General features: G+C 35.2%; 2 protein-coding genes across 4 annotated transcripts in view; both read left to right on the top strand.

Annotated features, from left to right (window-relative positions):
- LOC136042115 (uncharacterized) overlaps positions 1-5,210 on the top strand; it is a 28,134-nt gene extending 22,924 nt beyond the window's left edge. For all 3 annotated transcript variants that reach the window (XM_065727012.1, XM_065727014.1, XM_065727013.1), the window contains exon 4: positions 2,109-5,210. In XM_065727012.1, coding sequence (XP_065583084.1) covers positions 2,109-2,329 — 221 coding nt within the window. In that variant the 3' untranslated portion in view covers positions 2,330-5,210. The remainder of the gene's footprint in view (positions 1-2,108) is intronic.
- Positions 5,211-5,881: 671 nt separating this feature from the next.
- Positions 5,882-22,783, top strand: LOC136042132 (uncharacterized). Its single transcript, XM_065727051.1, has 3 exons — positions 5,882-5,932; positions 16,628-17,102; positions 22,546-22,783. Coding segments are annotated over exons 1-3 (669 nt in total). The 5' UTR covers positions 5,882-5,930; the 3' UTR covers positions 22,738-22,783.
- The last annotated feature ends 138 nt before the right edge of the window (positions 22,784-22,921 follow it).

Raw genomic sequence — 22,921 nt, 5'->3', positions numbered from 1 at the left:
AGAAACCCTGAAAGTTTTTTTTGACGAATCAAAAAACCTATTCGGCAAAACCCAAGGAAATCCTGAAGTAAACAAACCCCTAAACCTCGTAGGTTTTTATCATAATAACCAAGGAAACTACTATGTAAAATTCAAGGAACTTCGGATTTTGTGGGAACTCTGAAGGTGGGGAATCTTGATCTGGCGGGGGTTCGTGGTTTTTTTAAGAATCATAGCAAGTATTCTGTAACAAGCAAACATAAGATGCAAAAGTAAACATTCCTTATGACGTAACAGACACCTGCGTCTTGTGGTCTGCGTCTCTTCTGTCGTGGTTATGACGGGATACGGATGTCGTTAAGTAAATTGAGGTATCACTACTTACTTTCAAAATTTTTCACTTAAGAAGTCGCACCAAAAGTTTTATTTTCAGTGTTATATCTCATTTACGAATGGTAGAGTTGACAAAAAAGAACACGTAGATATGAGCGGAAGTTCTCAAATCTATCTACGATGTTCTGGTAGCCCGGTAGCCCCACCCCTTAAGAACTGGCATATAAAGTCTGGGAACTGGCCTTGAGAACTGCCATTTTTCGTGCCATATGGCATTTGCAGATGACAGAATTTATATAAACCACGTATATATGAGAAATACCTTTTGAATGAGCTCTTAGGCATCACTCTTTGATGTTCTAGTAGCCCGCTAGGCCTGGAAAAAGAAGAAAAAAGACCGTTTTGACGTTTTTAACTTTAATTACTAGGGGCAGTGGTTCACTCTTTACTGCAGCTATTGCTTCAACCATAACAAAAATTTCTTTGCCAATTCTCCCAAGAAACTAGTTAACATTGAAATCTGTGAAATCTAACAGATGGTAGAATTTGTAAAAACCTAGTAAATATAAGCAGTAGCTTTTAATTGAGCCATTAAACATCCATCTATGATGGGTGTGGTAGACTGCTAATGTTGCAGCAGCTTATTGGTGAGAAAACGATTTATGAAACTTACTAAGGGGGCTGGGGGCTGGGAGCTGGAGTGTACAGGAGAGGTTCTAGTAAACCTCCACTTATGGGTTCTGGAACTTAATTGTTATAATAGTACCTGTTTTGTACTTCAGAGCTTTTCAACTCAAGAAGTAGCACCAAAAGTGTTATTTTAAGTGGTATATCACACTTATGAATGCTAGAATTGATAAAAAGCACACAGATAAGAGCAATAGCTTTAAAGAGAGCCATTTAACATAACTCTTAAAAGTTCTGCTAGCCCAATGGCCCCAGAATATCCACTTGAGACATGGCTCCAAAAGTGCCTTTTTAGTGCCATTTGGAACTTGTAGATGGTGGAACTTACAGGAAGAACGTAGATATGAACAATATCTTTTATACAAAAAAGAAATAATTTTTCTATAGAAAAATCTATAAGAAAATAATCTATAAAAATCTTTCTACAATGTTCTGGTAACGCGCTAGCGCCGCCCCTTGAGGAATGGCACTAGAACTGCCATTTTAGTGCCATATGGCACTTGCAGATGACATAATTTATAAAAACCAGGTAGATATGAGAAATAGCTTTTCAGTGAGCGACTAAGCATCACTTTATGATGTTCTGGTAACCCGCTAAGCCTGGAGAAAAAAAACGGAAGACAGATCAGTGCTAGCGATACAAAAAAGTGATTTTCCTTGTTTTTCAAGGAGGGCAACTGTTATTTCTCTATGTCAGGTTTTCGACTATACTGATTCCAATTGTACACTTTTCATTTTGATCTGACGCCATTTTCAAGGTTTTTTTTTTTTAAATCACCATGAATTTTTTTTTTGCAATGAACTTTTACTTTTAAAACGAACTGAAATAATAATTACTATTCGTGAATTAGTGTCAGACGGCAAATGTTGTTCATTAGGCTGCAGTTTTTTTCAAAATACTTCTTTTTAATTTTGTGTTACTATGGGCTGTGGTTCACTCTTTACTAGGTTGCAGCTACTGCTGCAAGCATGAGCCATGCAACACACAGCTTCAGCTCCATGAATCCTCCTATTCGGCCTCCAAAAAACTCCTAAAATTTTTACATTCAATCCTATATTTCAGTAGCGGCAAACTCATATTAGATGTAATGGTTGTATTTTTTTTCCAGCTATAATTTCGAGTTTGTTCAATTGGTTATCGTCTCTGTCAGGGGATTCTGGCTCTTCAGTGAGTGGTGAGTCTCCCATCCAAGGATTTTTTACAAATCTACCACAAAGAGAAGCTTCTGAACTCGAACAAATTATAATGGAAGCCATAAATGATATGAATTCGACTGAACCAAGAGGAGCATCAAATTCTTTGACGGACAGGCCGAAGCGTAGCAGCTGATCACTTTACATCTTGTTGTAGGATGGTGATCGTGGTTCAGCAGTTTTATTTACGTAATACCCTAAAAAAGTCCTGAGGTCCAAAAATTAGAAACTGTACCACAAGTTCCAAATCCAGACCAAATAAATCTTTTATACTTTTTGGCTAATTAACACACGTTTTCTTTTTCTCTTCTACAAGTTCTTTTTATTTTTCAATTACAAATTGACTTCAAATAGTTTGAAAGTGTGGAATTCCACAGATGTGCTAATTTTGGGTATAGATATCGCCAATTGTGTCTTTTATGCTCTGGATAAGCAGGAGTAAGCAAATATAAGCAGAAGACATAAAATACAAAAAGAACTGCTTCATTGAATAGGCTGTATAGCTCCAAACATTTGATTTATTTATGTTTTTATTTATTAATAATATTTATGGCTTATAGAACAAAATTCATACAGAAAAAAGAGGAAATATACCATTTGATTACTCGACTTGTGCTCTTTTCAAATATAATAGCCACTAGCATTGCAATTGGGTATCAAATCCCACCCCAACCTCCGAATAGAGCCGACTATAGGTTTACGCTTTATACAAAAGTTGACCTATTTAGTGGATTTGTTGGGGATTTTCACTTATTTCTTATCAGCAGTTGATTCAAAACTCAAAATAAAGAAATTTTAAAACGGCAATTTTTCGTATATAACCTAGGGTTATATTCCAAATTCCAAATTTAGCAAACTTTTGTGTATCTTAGGGTTATATATTCTCCCATTCAGAGGACATGAAATAAAATTACGATGATATTATTATGTCATATTCTTTTTTTGTTCTATCTGATATCTGTCCTATACCATAGACAAACACTCTAACAATTTTTTTAACTTCGTTTAAAATTGGCTTCAGTTTGAGTTTTGGACAAAGTTCTAATGAGTAAGACTGGGCATAATGCACAGTCACAAAATCAGCGATACTTTGTATATTGCTTAGGGTAATATGCAAGGCGATGGGTATCATATTCAATATATTTCGTGTATTGCTATTTTGTACATCGCTTATATAATTTATAGGCTTAAGGTCTTCGTTAAACTGGAACCACCTAAAAATCAACTAAAGAAATCAATAAAAATAAGTTATCTGAATCTGATGAAGTAAGTAATTTGTTTTTACAGTGTTTACTTTAGAAGAAACGGTGAAAAAATTGTTTTAACCGATAGTAGCCTATAGGATAGGATTCAGGTAGAAAAAAAGGAAAATGCCATGTACCAAACTAATGCTACTCTAATTACATACCAGCCACCCCCCCCCCCTTGCCCGGCTCCCTAATGAAGACAAATACAACCCTAAGCTGCATAAATTTTTTATTGTTTCTATAAAAAAAAATAACATAGCAACAAGCTATGTGCAAAAGACCCTTTCTTTTTTATTGGTTTCATTTTGAATTTTGAACCGACTATTGCTGACAAATTAGCCTAAAAACAATGCGCTTAGGTAAAAAATTCATATATTTTCGCGCTTGCCTTAGGAGAGGAATAATCTATACCGGGTTCATTTAGGCAGAAAATCAGATGGTAGAAAAATAATTTTCTATACAAAATGTCTTTATTATTGCATAAGAAAAAAACAGATTTAACCTTAGGCTATGTGCAAAAATTGATGATTTTGCTGCTGCTATTATTGTTTTTTTTTTCAAATTCACTTTGATTGGAATATTGAATAAACTCCCTATGAAGAAAAAACACAAATAAAAGCACAAATCCACAAAACAAGCAAGCTCTTATCTGGCCGTATAGTCTAAGGCCGTATCTGGCCAAATTAGGGGCTGGAGGGTGAGGCGTCATTGCAATGGTAATAGTTCTTACACTTAAAATAGCATAGAATAGGCATCAAAGTGTATATTTTCTCATTTTCTACTTAATTTTTATATGCCAAATTAAACTGGTATCTACCCTAATGAAATAATCAGCAAACATTTTGAATGATCTTGCCTCTTTATATATAAATAGCAGCTCCGGAGCAATTCACTTTATTCGATAAAGCAATACCTAGATCCACTTGTAAAGAACATTTGAAGGCTCAAATGACTAAGCCTTTAGCGAAAATTAATATATCTATGAAAATCCACGCGTTCGTGTATCTAAAATGAATGAACCATTCAAAATATGAGGTACCGTACTTGCAGAAAAAAGTAAGAAAAGCTAATGTTTATTTACAAAAAAAAATTAAACGTACATTGTCCTTGTGTTTCAAAATTGGTACTTCTAGTCCAGTTTCTAATTTTGACAGTTCTGGTGCCGTTTTTGGCTACTTCTGGTTAAAGATAGCGGTACTTGAGTGCTCCATTCTTGAAATGATCGTAATGCTGCTGGACTACATTAAACACCCTGTATTGCTTCAATAATGTTCCATTCTTATTTAAATTTTAAGATTTTTTAAGCCCGCACCCTTGGTAGGGCGATTCTGCTCTTTCCGCTGTCCAAAACGAATCTTTGTTTTTTTTATTTGACCTTTCAAAAGAGTGTACTGAAATAATATTTCTGTAACTCCGCAAATGCACTTCAGAAGAGTATTCCAAAATGACGAACCGACACGTATACGCAATATTTCGTTCTGGGAGGGAGGCTAAATTTTTCAAAGGGGTATATAAGAATTTTTGGAAAAAAATGAGCACATTATACAAAATATGAGAATCTTGATATTTTGGGAGTCCAGGGGTCCCTCCTTCATACGTATCTGCCCCGACCCACGACTCTACGAAAGTGCTTGAAAAAAATTAAACATTACTTTCTTTTAATGCCGTCAGCTCAGTAAAAGTTTGCAAGTTCATGCATTCCAGAGTGCGGTCTTGCCAGTTTTTTAGAAAAGATGTAATCCTATTACCATTATTATTATTTTGCTTAATAAAACCTATAATCTATAATTCCTTGTCTATTTCGTTGCGTTCAAGCTGCTTATAACATATTGTACTTTAAATGTCGTCCTACCAAATGCGATTTTATACAGATCTGCACAGTTGTGATCAAGTTGTATTTTGCAATACATAGGATGAATGATCATTTGTTTCGCCTGCACATATAACCCTACTTCACTGAGCGCTTCACATGACGGGGTCCTTGGGCCAACACCCCTCCCCCTGTTATCTAGAGACTTTTGGACAATAAAGGATTTGCAATTTTTTTAAAGCCCCCCCCCGAGATCTTACATCCCCAGGAAAGAGGCTGCAAGGATGCTACAAGGCTGCAAGTATGAAAATGACACAGATGGTGACTGCTAACAGCACGTTTCAAATTATCAGCAATATGAAAAAGTACTCAGCTGTTGCAGATACCAAGTCCTGTGCACTTTGACAACCTTAAGGAAAAGACGAAGAATAAATCAAAGCAGACTATTTAGTAATGTCAGTTTTTCAGCGTCCTTGAAATAAAGATTCAGGATCCTGGCTGAGTAAGCTGCTCATGGGCTGACGCATTGTCGACTACAAATAAGTAAAATAACCTAGAATAACCTTTTTTTAGTAACCTTCAAACCCGGATTCACTTTCATCCGGAAAAATCAAAAGTGAGACTGAAAGTTAGTTCAATTTAGTTTTTCAGTGGAGAATTAGTACTAAAAGCCTTGAATAATGTAAGTTAAATCTATTTGCTAGCACATACAGGCATAAATGCAGAACAAAACTTCCAGAGTGTCACCTGAGATTTTGTGTTTGTCAACAATTCTGCTTTTAAGCTATTTGTATGAATCTCTTCCAAAAACCCAGTCTCAACATATAGCATTAACGTTAGACATACCTATAATACTGATTGCTAGATGTATATATTTTGTGTAAGTTTTTGACACATCATACTACCCAGTAGTCCAACAGCTTTAATGGTTCAGTATAAGACGAAATTTTGTTATTGCTCGATAGCCTAGGCTATCTAAGTTTTGTAAGGTGAGATTTAGCTTTGCTATATCCACAGGTGCGCAACTCCGGGGGAGGGTGAAAAGGGGCTTTAGCCCCCTCCCCTTAAGAAAAAAATCGCATTCTGTTTTTAAATGTTATTTAATCAGCTCGGTTTTATCATTCATTCCATATTCCCTGCTCAAGACTTAGATTTAAAGAGCTAAAATAAACAAAGTAATACCTTAAATTACCTTTTTATTCAGAATTTTAAAATTCTTCCGTTGATGGCCCGGGGACCCCTTATCAGCCTCCCCCCTTCATTATTGTCTGAGTGCACCACTGTATATCCATATATTGAAATGCGTTTTAACACTTGCTTTGCATCTTTTATATTGAAAAATATGCTAGAAAGGTGAGAAAACAGGCAGAAATGGGAAATTTTTCCATTACTAAGCAAGTTTAAATAATTATCAAAGTAAAACTCTAGGCAGCATCATAATTCTGGCTTGCTGACTGGATGGTGCTAGGTGAGCCTCTCCCCCCTCGAAAAATTCCACGGAGAGTTCCTCCCACAGGCAAAGTCGAGTAGCCAAAAAGAAAGTTTGACAGATAGTAACAATGAGGAAAAGAAGGATATTTCAAATACTCTACCTATATTCCAAAATATAGGCAGAACATATGGTGTTGAATATCCTGTAGTACCAAATTTTACATTTTTTAATCTATTTTTTTGTTTTTTTAGGGGGGGGTAATATCATTGAAGGGTAAGATAGAGGCTGAAAAAAATAAGTAAGGAAAATTACAGACTGAGACTGAAGAGCACAAATTTTTACCAGAGCACTTTTCGTGGACTTGGTATGGAACCAACCACAGGTGTTACTCGCTAAAATGTTTTTTTGAGGGAGCCATGGATTTTACCGGCAGGCTGGTCCGATTCAAAAACTGATTTGAGTGATATTGCTATTAAAATAATTTCATTTTAGTTCTTTACTGTCCGAGACTGATCTTCACTCATTGATTTTAACTCGCAGATTACCATCAAAACAAAACTGAGCCACCTTGGCCCTTCTCACACCGTATTTTACTAATTGAAATTTTTAACACAACTGATTGAAAATATTAGAGGGCCACTGTCCCCCATCCCCTGTACGATACACATCTGCCGAAAACTATAGTAAATAATAACAGTTTACACCTTACGATCAAGAGTACGTAAACTAGGCGTATATATCGAAATTTTTGAATCTAAATTACTTAACTTGTATAACTAAGTCACTTTTCAGGAACGAATGTGCATCCAAGCGGCGTTACTACGTCCACTAACTGGGAAGCTCAAAGTATACGTACCCAGAGCTCAACAAGCTCAACGTAACCATTGAGCTTGGTGAAAAAATAAAAATTCCAAGTTTTTGTAAATAGTAGCTAGAAAACTCCACAGTAGGATTCTCGAGTGTGTTAAATCTGGAGTGATTTTCATTATGATCAATTGCCTTTTTTGACCAGGGGAGAGGTGTTCCCCTATTTTCTCAAATTTTTCTCAGGCACATAGGGTTCGGTGTGTAATGTCGAACTGAATGAACTTACTTTCTTGGATTTGAAATAAAAAGCCAATTCTTATTATTATTCTAATAGTCACTACTTGCGAAGAGATCGTTTTCATGAACTGTTTGATTCTAAACCACATATTCTACATGTATTTTGGAATATATGTAAAATATTCCAGAATCCAATCTTCTCTTCATTCATTTTATTTATCTTAATTTCCCTTTTGCTACTCAACTTTACACGTGGGGACAATTTTCCCGAGGGATTTAAATATATATAAATAAACCCCCACGAAAAATACCCACACGGAAAATACCCACTGAAAAAAATACCCCCGTGAAAAATACTCCCCCCACGGAAAAACATACCCCACTGAAAATACTCCCACAGAAAATACCCCCCACAAAATACTGTCTCGTAACACCCCCCCCTCCCCCACACACACACAGAAAATGTCCCCTGGGAAATACTCGCCCCACGCGGCTGATTGGTCTTCAATTCCTTTGGACTTAAAAAAGGACTACAACTCTCAATTTCTGATCTAACGAGCATACTCCGAAGTTTCTGCGACCTTGAGGTGGAGGTGTGCATAAAATAGGGGGAGTCCCCCACCTGTAAGGAATAAATCGTGCTCATTTTAAGGTTTAATGTTATTCCATATTTTCATGTCAACAGCAGAGACCTGAAATTTTCTCAAAAATCATAAGGGGGTAGACATTAATTTCACATTTAGATACATTTTCGAAAAATTTTTCAATACCCCCCCCCTCCCAAAAAACTTACTGAAACATATCCTTTTGTTGGCCTTTTTCCTGGAAAAATTTCCACCGAAGTCTTAGAACTTAGTCTTTATTCACTAAGAAAAAATTTTCACCCGAGATCGTCAGCAAGAAATTTTCTGGGTGGAATTTTCAGCTAGAATGGAATCGTCTTGGGGAAATTTTCCTGGAGGCGGGGGGTATTTTAAGGTGAAAAGAATTTTCCATGGAGGAATATTTCCGTGGGGGATGAAATTGTCATGGAGCGGGAGCAGTATTTCGTGGTAGTATTTAAAAACGATGAGAAAATAAATTCCAAAAAAAGTTTTTTTTTCAACTGAAAGCAAGGAGCAACATCAAAACTTAAAACGGACAGAAGTTTTACGTATATAAAAGAGGTCGGTCCCTCCTCAAGATCTTGCTCTGTACGCTAAAGTTCTGACTTTTTGTCCCAGTTTTGAAAAAATGACTCCTAAAACAAAACGGCCAATTAATAAGAATGATAAGTTTAAAATTCTAATTTTAAAATTCTGTAAAAAACTTTAGTGTAAAGAGCCAGGTCTTGAAGATTGAAGGGGGCAGCTCCTTTTATGTACGTAATAATTTTTGCGGGGGCATTTGTTGCAGGGGGTATTGTCTGAGGAAAATTTTAGCAGGGAGAAAACTATTGGGAATTATTTTGTTCAGCGGGGATCAAATTGTCTGGCAAGAATTTTCCACGGATCAATGTGTAATGGGTACTTTCCACAAATGTGCTGCAAGGTGACAATTCCCTTCTTAATATCAGTTATCCAACTTAAGTGATTTGTTTCATAATGCAGTGGCCTATTATTGAGGAGAGATGGTAGACTTTTGTATAGGGAGGGGGCTAAGATACCCAAATAAGTGCGTTTTACTGGCAGAATTTTCTAAACTTTACCGAGCCTTAAGATGCAAACTAAAGGATTGTTTGGGATTTGTTGTCTAGTTTTCCTTAGTTCCCACGTATGTTTTACAATCTAAACCTTTATTATTGGTACTGAGGAGGTAGGGGGATGGGAGTAGTAGTTTGCTAGTAATGACCAAGCTGATTCAGGTTACGTTTGATGAAATTGTTTATAGTAAGGTATGATAGCCAATCATTTGTTATAAAGAGTGTCGGTGAGTGCAGAATGGAGAGAGGGGATGGTGCCTGAAACCATCTCGATGGACCCGGTTTTCCCGGCATGATCTCATTAACAATCCGAAACTAAGATTTGAAAATAATAAGTTTTTTTCAACTGAAAGTACAAAACAACACTTCAGTTCCGCTTCACAAAGGTGACTCTAATGAAAATCCATCAAATTACCGCCCTATTTCTATTTTGGCAGCATTTTCTAAAATATTTGAGAAGGCAATTTATAAGAGGTTTTATTACTTTTTTAAATCGTCTAATTTCTTCACAAATCCCCAGTTTGGTTTCCGGTCTGGACACAATACTAAACATGCTATCGTTGCTCTCATCCAATATATTCATGAATGCTTAGATAGAAGTGAAATTCCAGCAACAATATATTTAGATTTTAAAAAAGCATTCGATACAATATCCCATTGTATTCTTTTCCGTAAATTGGATAATTGTGGTGTGCGTGGACTGGCGTTGGATCTAGTTAAATCTTATCTTGATAAGAGAAAGCAACGATTAGATGGAGGCAATTTCCTCTCTTCACCTGTACCTCAGTCTTCGAAGGTTGGGGTACCTCAGGGCTCTGTCCTAGGTCCTCTGCTTTTTTTTTAATTTACATAAATGATTTTCACCGCGCTTTTACATTCCCGTGTCTCAACACACATTTTGCTGATGATACGGCAGTTTCAATTTCTGAAAAAAATGACGAGGAGTTGGAGGCAATACTGAATACTGCATTTTCTAATGTTCTTGATTGGTATTTTTCAAATTTTATTGCTTTAAATGTATCAAAAACTAATTTCACAATTTACGGCAGGAAGTCAAATATCTGCCCTCGTATTATCCGAGTTACTTCTTCAAAGTATCTATTATCTATACCTCAGGTGAAAATGATAAAGTACCTTAGACTTGTGATTTACGAAAGCTTATCTTTTATAACACACATTCAAAATCTACGCTTAAAGATTTTAAGTTATGTTGGTTTAATGCGAAGGTTGAAGCTTTGTTTGCCCTACTCTGCTTTACGAAGTATTTATTTTGCTCTGATTCAGACTGATGTTAATTATTGTTCTCTAGTATATTTATCTACATTTAAAAGCCATATTAAACCAATACAGATTTTACAAAATAAAGCCCTAAGAATCCTTAAACCTATTATTCCATCACCTATTGAACTTCCAAATAAGCCTTCTACAGCATCTATATATACTTATCTAGATATACTTCCAGTTTCTCAACAATTTGTTTTTGGAGCAATTCATCTCAAATTCAATTATGACATTAAGAAATTACCGCCATATTACCTCAATCAAAGTTTGTTCTCCCAATCACAAGATTTACATAATTATAACACTCGACAAAAAAAGAGTATCTACATTGACAAGCATAATACTGAGAGATCTAAATTCGCTCCGTTTGTGTCAATAGCTCGGTTCTGGGATGCTCACAAGGCTCTTATTGATCAATTTTCCTCTATCCATTTAATAAAAAGGAAACTTAAATTTCATTTAGTTTAAGGATTATTTTTAATTAAGTATCTTTTTAGTAAGGCAAAGTTATTTGTATGGTTTGTTGCTCTGGGTGATTATGGGCCTCTCAGCTATCTTCCCGTATCAATTTATATTTAATAATATTGAAATTTCAATTTCTTCAATAGTATTGAAAGATCCTGGGCTAGCTGCTACTTCCATATTATTGTTGTGTTATTGTATCTTTGCCGTCATGTTTATCTTTGTATTGTAGTGTATGTTGTTATTGTATCTTTGTCTAGGCCTAGTTTTTCGAGCTTCCCCATGGGCCTATGTCATATATATACATGTATGTGTGATTAATAAATAAATGAACTTGAACTTAGACACTGAAAAATACAGAAAAAATTAGCCCATATATGTGTGGGAATGCACCCTCCTAAATCCTTCGCTCGTTAAACTAAAGTTTATATTACTTTGACAAAGCTTTTTAATCTAATTAAACGGCCCTAATATTTATGAATTCTGTTTTAAAGAATTGGGAAAAGAACTCAAACATTAGCGTAAATATAGAGGGGCTTAGAAGAGGGAAGTACGCACTTGTAGTAGTCTTGATGTAAGAAAATGGGGAAATAATAGGCAAGGGGGCGTGTTGCCCTCTAATCAGTTTCCACGACAACTCAATCTATACAAAGTGCCACGGTATAAAAAAAAATCAATCAATAATACATTGTGCCTACATCGTTCTTTACTTCGGCAGCGCTACCACTCTACATACGATTATCAACTTTGGATGCATTTTAATTGTATGAATGAATCAAATTACTTTTTTCATTTTCATTATATTTGATGTGAACTATCAACTTTACAAAGTATTTTTGATCAATAGCACAAGTCTTAAAAAACAACAAGTTTGTGAGATGTCAAGATATAATGGACATATTATAGAGAAAATATAGAAATAATTTTTGTCTGAAAATGATATATTTTTGGATGCTCAGGGGACATACTCACCGAACAGAAAGTTGGCAACCCTGCTCATGAGCAGCCCGACCAAAACGAGTTAGGCTAACGCCCTCGTGATACATTCTCTTTAAAGGAATAATTTGGCAGATGAAGGCCATAGAGCCTGGACTCTTTCATCGACACACCTCTATAAAAAAAAAATTCTTAATAACATTCACGTAAGTTTTTTTTGTACGAATTAATTTTTTTATACTTTATCCACAAAACCTATTTTTTTAAAGAAAAGTAAAGAGCTTCATAAAACCAAAAATGAGCAGAAATAAAGCCAAATAGTCTTCTAAGTCAAAAACTGTGGATTCTAATAGAAAAAAACAGAAAGATATAGATTTTTTTCTTCCATGAAAAAGACTATGTTAATGAAAAACAAACAGAAATTAATTTTAAACACTTTTTCCACAAAACAAGTTTGTCAAAGAGCTTCATTAAGCCAAAAATGAGTAGAAATAAATTGAAATAATTTTTTAAGCGTAAAACTACCACAAATCACCATCAATAAATAAGTTAAACCCAAAACGAACAAATTACAATAAATAATCGAGTCAAACTCAAAACGAGCAAAATTAACATGAGTAGGGGTGACAACCCACACCTTCTCAAGACCAGAATATAATTTTAACTTTACTGAAAATAAAATATGTTTTAAATGTTTTCACTTTTTTGACTCTAATAAATAAAGAAGTATTAAGACTTTAGGAAATAAATATCAGAATATTTATATTAAATGAGAATTCACGGAGATATTTTTTTTTCTTTTGTGAAGCGCAAATTATATTCTGGTCTTGAGAAGACTGTCAGCCCTATTCCATTTAACTTTTGCTCGTTTTGAGTTAAACTAGGTTATCTACTGTAATTTCTGTTCGTTTCGGGTTTCACTTATTCATTGAAGTTGATTTGTGGTAGCTTTACACTTGAAAGATAAGAAAACAAAACTGATCGAATTTGACAACACTTTCGTCCTTAAAAATTTAAACAACAAGAATTTGTCGGTTCCCAAAGCTAACTATGCTTTCAAAGGAAAGCTAAATTTTCTTAAGCTTTTGGTACCATATGTTTTTAGCTTAATTTTGATGATTTTTCGCCTATATTTTTATCTTATTCTTTCTTTACTTTGGTACCCACCACTGACAGAAATTGCACAAGTTTATATGGAGGTTTTTCAAAAATGATGAATTTTAGGATACTTATTTTAGGATAAGTTTTTGACATACTTATGTTGAATGAATTCCTCTTTTTCACTTTCCTTAGCACTTCTCAACGAAACTATAAAAAAAAACACAACTCAAATAAAAATTTCAAATTTAAAAAAAACTGTTTCCATGGGGGGGGGTGCTTTCCTCGGGGGGTATTTTGCACAAGAGGAGTACTTTCCAGTGGTATTTTCCACAGGGGAAGTTTTGCGGGAGGATTTTCTGGGGGTACTTTTCCACAGGGGGTATTTTCCTCGGGGGAGAGGGAGTGTTTTCCGGGGTTATTTTTAGGAGGATAAACATTAAAAACGGCAAAAACAAAGATGAAGCTCTAAGTCTCTAAATACTCTTTCATCAACAATTACATCGAAAGTGTTTAGTATACACTTATGATCCTCACGAAAACCCAATCAAGCTCAATTGTCAGCAAAAGCGCAAGTTTTTAGAATTCTATAGACATTCGAAAACAATCATCGAGTCAGTTAATTTGAGCAAGTTTTGTATATCTAGCGCAATCTACAAGTAACAATTTTTTTTCGTTTAATTCTACATTCCACTATTTACTCCCGTGAGAAAAACTTAGTTTCTTATTGATTTTTACTCGTTCTATTTCTTGTGTGTATAAAACGAGCCTCAGAGAAATATTTTTTGCAAATTAGGCAACGAAACAAAAAAAAGTCAACATATTTTTTTTCTTTTATCTCAATATGTGTGTCACTTTGTTGCATAGATAAAGAGCAATGTTTTTGTTTGTGATGTTTCTTTCTTTAAGAATTTACAAACCAAAAATCAATTATTTTCAATAATATAAATAAATAAATTTTGTTCATTGGGCGTTATTTTTTAGTTTTCAATTACTACAAGAGGTGGAAGAGGGGGAGGTCGCGTCAATTGACGGACGTTAGAAGGGTAATTTTTTTCAAAATCTTGGATGGGGTTTGGATAATTTTGCTGTTTTTAAATTTTTTCAATGAAAATATAAAAAGGCCATTTTGCAACGAAAAAAAAATCAACACCTAGACGGGTCGCGGGACAGGGTAGACAAAAAAATCTTTCTCCCTTTGAAAAATTCTTGTTAGATTTGTAAAAATGTTAGTGAGGGTTAAGTTAAAAAATCAAACCTATCTAATTATGTAATACTAACAGTCATAGGGACAAGCTATTTTTTCATCACAACAATTTCTCTGTTTTGTCAGTATGCTTGATGCTTCATCTGAAAAGTAGGTCCTAGACGATCAATCGATTGATGTGTGCTTTAATCATGCATCAATCAACCCTTCTACAGCCATCCAATTCTCGTATCGTTAGACAGACCGTATAACTGTGTCGTTAAACAAAATGAACTCATGCTCGGACTTGCGAACTTGACTTTCTGAGCTTGGAGATGTGCCATGATTATTGACAAGTTCTTGACACAAAGTTTCCTCAAAATGGACATATACGGTCAATCAGATCCGATAACCGCTTGAGTCATTCCAACTACGGTCAAGCATCTAATCGATTAAATTTGGCTTCTAATCAAAATGATTGAGCTATGAGAACCTCCTTAAATCCAGCGAAACACCCATGATCATGTGTTTTCAAATCCCACCTACTCAACCTCAAGGCTTTGAATCGTCAGGAGGTCTCTAATTTTAAATTGATGATTAGAGGTTACAGAGAAAATTTAGATTAGAGAGCAAACCGACGTCTGGGAGGGGCAGTTTTCCCCCCCCCCATCTTAAAGAAAATTACACCCCTGGTTCACAGCCGCTGATTACCCTTGGAATGGAGAAAAAAGCAGAAAAAAATATACGCATCGGCATTTCTCATGTAAATCAATTAAAGAAAAATTTCATCTTATGGAAGTGAAAAACCAAGATGAACAACGAACATTTAGAAACGAACAATAATTTTGTTTCACTCCAATTCTGTATATTCCAATTTCTGTAGAATTCTAAAAATTAGTGCTTTACTGAAAACACAAAACTGAACAAAAACGGTATATTCTCTTTCTCTTAGGAATAAAAATGAGTAGCATACAAGCTTTAAGAAGCCATAAGCAGCGTGCAGAAAATAAAAGACTCTTTTTTAAGTTTTTCAATAGTCTGTCACCAGCCACGATATCTTATCTTATTATAATTTTCTACAAAACTCAAGCAAACTCAATTTTCAGTAACGCACTAGATTTATTGATTTCTACAGATATTAGAAAATACCACGGGTCAATTTATTTAAGCTAGTTTTTAGATGTATTTTGCATAACCTTCAAAGCAATAGAATTATTAGTTTTAAGATCCAGCTCTAATCTTCGCCTCCCTCACTGGCAGATCCTGGGAGAGTTGACGGGGGGACCCCGGGACCCCAACATTTTTTCTGGTACCCTCTTATCCTGTGTTGTCGATTATTGGCGCCTTTGTCACATTGAGCCCCACCAAGACTTCTCTCATTGTTGCCCTTGTAACACTAGGCTTCCTCAAGATCTTTCTCTAGATCCGTCCCTGACCTCCCTAAGCAAAACTAACGCCTTTTTTAAATTAATGTTGATTGTTTCATTTTTTAAATAAATACATAAAAGCTTACAAAACCTCTATTTCAAGGTTTAAGACCATAACAAATTGATTGAAAATCTCCACCAATCTTAACTCTCCTTTGGTAACGATTGATACTTTTGGCACAGAGGCAGAGAGTGTCGCTTTTCTGAGACACAACACGATCTCTTTTTTTACCTACAAAGGTCATCATCAGCTGACAATTTATCCAAAAGTTAGGTAATCACTACAATATTCGTTTCATTATTAACTGACGATTTTTGAATAAAAGCAGAACTCACTGCGGTATTCACGTTATAATATCGAGTCGTTTTTTTCCAAGATAACAGAGCTGGATGACATATGTTGTGTGTGCTAGAACATGACAAATCGTTTGTTTCTATTAGATTTTATATATTTCAGCATTTTGACCCTCTTTTGTGTATTGGGACTCCCTTAGTCGAAGAACTTAATGATATAAGAATTGTGCCGTTCTGGAAAAAAGTATTTAGTCATTTTTGGAGCATATGACCTTGATCCTAAGGGCTCTGAGGGATCATCATCAGTGGAATATTTACTGGAATGAAGGGGCACTCTTTATTTAGGCAGCGCATCTGGATTTATGAAATCCAGGGAAACTCAGAAAATCAGGGGCTTTTGGAAGTGCTGGGTTTAAATGCTACTTTGGGTAGCCGCCCCTAAAATAGTCACGGCTAACAGGCGGCCTTTATTAATCATTTATTGAAAGTTACAGGTTTCGCTAAAATACAGTTAATTTAACAAAATTTTCTTTCAGGGTTCAGAATTGGTTCACTATTCTTTTGTGCCTCGCCACAGTAAGTAGTGATCCCGTTGGATCTAGAATAACCAGAAGACAAAATGAACAGAGAGTAAATGCATCTCACGGATATCCCTCGGTCAATCGACAAAATAGGCGTATAGCTTCGCAGCCCAGGGATTACTCCATTAACGATCCCAGTAATAGTATAAACAATAGAGGCCAGAATGGAGCATCTAATATGATTCAAATCACATCTAGTGAGGCAACTCAAGGTCAAGGAATGTATGGCCAAGCCTCTGCTTACCAGCCAGGGTTACCCATAACCATTGGGAGGCCAGTTCATCCTGCTGGTCTGTTCCACAAAGTTGGAGACACACCCCAAACAAGTTCGCCATACCCAATCATGCAAACTGGACTTATGTCTTCTACATTTTTTGTAGCCATAGCCGTAGCTATTGTCTTTTTTTTAGCTAAAACACTATCTCTCAAGGTAAGATTTCCTTGTATTTAATAAACTGAACGGTTTATTTCGAAATGATAAGTTACAAATCCTAATATAATGGGATATGACCGAAATGAAAGTACTAAAAGGGACTAACATATAAACATGTTATTTTCAATTTTAATGCTTTAGTATATCTGCTGATGACGATCCCTGTATAAGAGGTCGAAATATCCACACTTTTGAGTCTGTTTTCACTGTCTAATCAATGGACTTATTCCTATTTGGATGTTTATTTGTTCGTCAAAGAAAGGCAGTGTGATCTTGGAAAAAAAATACCTAATTTAAGGTATTACGTCCAAAATACTCTATCTCTTAATCTCTGTTGCACTATTTATTTCGTCTTTCAAACGGTTTGTGGTAACGAACAGTAGATAAGAAGTGACCTGGCTCAATAGTAACCGCAACTCTGAAAAACGGAATTTTGACGCCAATAGATACATCAACGGATTTTTACGCTGATTTTAAATATCTAAGTTTAATCAAGTTAGTGCTACCCATCAAAAGTTACGAGCCTGAGTAAATTTGCCTTATTTTGGAAAAAAGGGGAAAACATCCCCTAAAAGTAATAGAATCTCAATGAAGATCACACAACTACATTTAGCGTATCAGAGAACCCTACCGCTGAGGTTTCAAACTCCTATCTGCACAAATGTGGAAATTTGTATTTTTTGCCGGAAGAAAGATAACAGGTGCGTGTTAATTTGTCTTTTTGTTTTGTTTTGTTTTTTTTTCTTGGGTGATTGTACCGATCCAGTGGTCATAGAAAGTTCGAGAAAGGGCTCATTCAAACAGTAATTAGAAGTTCTAGTGCTCTTTTAAAGTAACAAAAAAGTTGGAGGGCAACTAGGCCCCCTCCCACGCTCATTTTTTTCCGAAGTCACCGAATAAAAATTCTGAGATAGCCATTTCTTCCAGCATAGTTAACATATTTAATAACTATGTCTGTGAGGACGACTTAACCTCCTGAAGTCCTTGTGGGAAGGGCTGCAAGTTATGAACTTTGCCCATTGTTTGCATACAGTATTTGCTATTGATAAGTATACAGAAGTTTTCAGGGGGGATTTTTTCTGGGGGGAGAGGATTGGGTTGCGTGGAAGGATCTATCCATGGCTGAATTTTTCATGGGGGCTGGATATCCATGCTTTATTAAAAAAAGATTAGAAATTAAATAAAAAAAACAAGTTTTTCAACTAAAAGTAAGGAGTAACATTAATACTTAAAACGAACAGAGATTATTGCTTATATGAGGGGGTTTATCCCCTTTTCTATACTTTGCTGTTTACGCTAAAGTCTTTCTAGTAATTTCGAAAGAGCTATTTATTCTAATTAAACAGCCTGTGTGATTCAGGGGTCATTCTGCGAATCTCCTGATCTTACGTATATGAGGGAGTTCACCCCCTTGTCAATACCTCGCTCTTTACTCTAAAGTTCAATCGTTTAAATAATGGCCGATATAAACAATAATTTGTTTGTGTTATTTTCCGGCCAATCTTTGCATTTAAACACAAAGTTTTTTTTAACTGAAAGTAAGGAGCGACAATAAAACTTAAAACGAACAGACATTACTCCGTATATGAAAGGGGCTTTTCCTCATCAACGCCCCGATCTTTACGTTAAAGTTTGACTATTTCTCTTAACTCTACTTTGAGGAGGGCGTTGAGGAGGAAGCCCTTTCATATACGGAGCAATTTATGTTCGTTATAAGTTTTAATGTCGCTCCTTACTTTCAGTTATAGAAAAAAACTTTCTGCTTTTTTTTATTTAATTTCTGGACGTTTTTGAATTAATGGATGTTTTGATCTCTGAGCAAACAAATAATTAAAACGAAACTTGTATATTATTTTTTTCTTGGCTAAATGGCTTTCTTATAGTTTTAATCGGAAGATTTTGAGGAAAAAGGAGCGAGGGAGGAGGCCTAGTTGCCCTCTAATTGTTTGATTACTTAAAAAGGCAACTATAACTTTTGATTTTTTACGAACGTTTTCATTAGTAAAAAATATACGTAACTTGCGAATTAACTTACGTAATGAACTTCTATATTCGTATGTTTTTATTGCGTATATGAGGGGGTTCGCCCCCCTCGTCAATACCTCACTTTTTACACTAAAGCTAAATTCTTGTCCAAATTCCTTAATAATGACCCCCGAATCACAAAAGCCATGGAATAAATAATTGAAATTACTAAAAATACTTTAGCGTAATGAGCTAGGTATTATGAGGAGGTAAACCCCTCATATGCGAATAATTTCTGTTCGTTTTAAGTTTTAATTCTGCTCCTTGCTTTCAGTTGAAAAAAAAAACTTTTCATATTTATTCTTTCATTGTTTTCTTTTTTAAGTATCGCTAGAAAATCATGCGATTCTTCATTGAAAATCTCTTCCCCCATGACAAATTTTTCCATGGAAAGATCCTCCCACGTAACCTCCCACAGCTTCTCCCCCCCCCCAAACCAGAAAAAAATCCCCCCCTGAAAACGTCTGTACACTTCCCAATAACCATTACTATATGTAAACACAGATCAAAGTTTGTAACTTGCAGCCCCTCCCACGGGGACTGTGGGGGAGTATGTCGTCCCCAAAAACATAGTTATTAGGTTTTTCGACTATGGTGAATAAAATGGCCATCTTAGAATTTTGATTTGGTGACTTTGGGGAAAATGAGCGTGGGAGGGGGCCTAGGTGCCCTCCAATATGTTTAGTCAATTAAAAAGAACACCAGAACTGTTAATTTCCGTTAGAATGAGCCCTCTCGAAACATTTTAGGACCAATGAGTCGATAGGATCACTCTTGAGAAAAAAAAAAAAAAAAAAAAAAAAAAAAATAACCACATATCCGTGATCTGTCTACTGGCAAAAAAAAGCGTAATTCCATATTTTTGTAGATAGGAGCTTGAAACTTCTATAATAGGGGTCTCTGATACGCTGAATTTGATGGTGTGATTTTCGTTAAGGTTCTATGACTTTTAGGGGGTGTTTCTCCCTATTTTCGAAAATGAGGCAACTCGTAACTTTTGATGGGTAAGACTAATCTTGATGAAGCTTATATATTTAAAATCAGCATTAAATGCAATTCTTTTGATGTAACTGTTGGTATATAATTTCTATTTTTTAGAGTTTCGGTTACTATTGATCCGGGTCGCTCCTTACTACAGTTCATTACCACGAACTGTTTGATAAACCAAAGATATTGTATGTGTTCAGCTTGTAGTTGTTATTAAATAATAAAAAAAAAGTTTTTTTTCAACTGAAAGTAAGGAATAATAATAAATCATAAAACGAACATAAATTATTACTTATATCTTTCAGGGATCTTTCCTTTCATTCATTTCAGTCATTTGAGAATTGCTCAACTTATCTCTCATTTTTATAAAAATAGTTTCGACCTCTTTTGCCGTTTTGTTACTATGCCTTACAAAATTATTTCCGCAAATATCGCCAATTTAAATTACTCGGGAGAATCTTTCCATGGAGAAATTTCTCGTGGGAGAAGTTTTTTCAACTGAAAGTAAGACGCCTTCCATCTATGGCGTCATTCCTAGGGCAGAACTAAGGTAAATAGTCATAGAATTAAGGGATAAAATATTGGATTGATTTTGGGTTGACGCGTGACGGACAATGTTCGCTGGACTTGTATGCAAAATCTGGAACTGAATTTTCTTGGAATCCCACGCGAATAAGTAAAACCTAAGCCTAATAGGGTTGGCCGCTTGTAGTCTAAAGGTGGAATACAGTGTCATAGGATTGATAAATAACCAATAAGTCACTTAGACTAGCAGGAGGTAAATGGCACGGGTAAACGGCGTGAGTAAGTATGACTCTCTTATTGGACAAATACTTTTGAAGACACGCCTGCCTACAGTCTCACACAGTTTGACCAAGAATTTAAATTTGACAAAGGACAATCAGATTGCTAGGAATGAGAGACAAACCAGGCAAGCCTACCTATGGTTTTAAGCAGGTTGACCAAGAATTTAGAACTGACATAGGGCCGTTAGTTAGCGTTCAAAACCAAAAAATATTCATACGGTTATATTTGAACTGTAGAACCAGCTAGGTTCAAATAACATAGAAGGAGACAGTTGTCTCTCATGAATCAGTAAATCATAAATATTGCGAAAAGAATTACAAATTACATAAAAAAAGATAAAGAATATCTTACGAAAATGCACCCGTGGCAATACAAAAAAGAACAATTGAATTCCCTGAGCTCCCCTGACCCAGAAATCGTTTTACATCAGTTTTAATAGCTGTCAATGCTTCTCAAGCATGATTGTACGTGTTATCTAAAGAGCATTATTTCAGTATACCTTTTTCTGCAGAAATATCTTAAAAAATTGCAACAGCTAATAGCAGTAATTATGTAAAAATCCCGTAAATAAACTTTGTTTTTAAAAGAAAGAGAGACAGAAAGAGAGGGAGAGAGAACGAGCCCCTATCCCTCCCGTATTCTTCTTTACCTACAATTGAAGATTGCTTATTCATCAAAAAAGTGATCAAATATGCCTAAAAGATTTAAAATTATTTATCCGATGCATCAACGTACGGCGTTATTGAACATTGGTTGTCTTCAGTCACTTTGTTTAAGGTTGCAATCTTGTCTTTACAATCGATATTTATGAAAAAATTAACTTTGGATCAGTGGTGGTAGCATTTAGGCAGTGGCATAACTAGCATGCATACCACTCGGAAGTATTCAGACTATGCTATACCCTCTCCAAGTTCAATGAGTAGACCCTACCCTTCTCAGTTTTTTTCCAGTATAAAGATTATTTCGTGTTGTATAATTAAGAAAAATATTTACATACCCATAAAATTTGATTTTATGCGTGGTCGAAATATTCGAGCTTTTGTATCTATTTTCACTGTCTAAATAAATGGACTTATCCCATTTGATCGTTTATTTGTTCGAGAGATATATAAGCGCTAAATATGTTTTGAAATACACCTCCCCCTTCACCGTTATGACGATTAGTTCTTATTTATTTTATCTGTCACCAAAGGCTGACTTCAACAAAATGAAGCCAGTTAAGCTTTATAGCTTGCTCAGTTAGTTAAATTTTCATTTAAAGTCAGTTAAATTTTATCGCTTATAAATTTTCACAAATTAATAATGTTGCTCATAATCTACCTGTCAATTGATGTTTAAAATGTTTAAGGGGCGAAAAATAGCAATACAGAATTGTGCAAACTGCTATAAAAAGAAGGAATAATTGGAAAAAATAGGAACAATAAGGAAAATAAAAGGATAAATTTTAATAAAAGGAAAAAAAGGAATAAGGAATAATAAAGAATAATTGAGATAATGGGGTAGCTTTTGGAAGACTTGCACTGTTTTTACTTGCGCGAATTTTTCGGTCATTCCCTAATAAAGTATTGCAGTTAGATGGAGCGAAAAGAGTTTATATCAATCCGTTTTTATTCCATTTCAGGCTTACGACGCAACATATAAATCAAAAGCAATCGCTCGGTCTATAGAGCAAGACGAAGAGCCATCTATAATAAGCAATATTATGGCAAAAATAGTTACTGCTGTAGATGAGTACAACCGTCCTATGCAAGATGTGACTGAACCAGCAAAACGGAAGGAAGATGAAACAAAAACAACGAAAAAATCAAATTAAAAACTTGTTGATTCAATATTCATATTAAATTATTTAGAGTAGGTAACTATATTTCCGCTAAATCTATTATTGTAGGACCAAAGACTACTAAATAGGACAGCTGAAAGGGTTATGGAAACTCGGATCTAGAGCAAAATCTTGAGGGGGGGGCCACAATTTGGCACTAATAATTGACCAAATTGAC

Source organism: Artemia franciscana, unplaced genomic scaffold (assembly GCF_032884065.1).
Source record: "Artemia franciscana unplaced genomic scaffold, ASM3288406v1 PGA_scaffold_67, whole genome shotgun sequence".
In the NCBI taxonomy this organism is placed as follows: domain Eukaryota; kingdom Metazoa; phylum Arthropoda; class Branchiopoda; order Anostraca; family Artemiidae; genus Artemia; species Artemia franciscana.
Note: the sequence above shows the minus strand (reverse complement) of the source record. Positions and strands in the feature narration are given on the sequence as shown.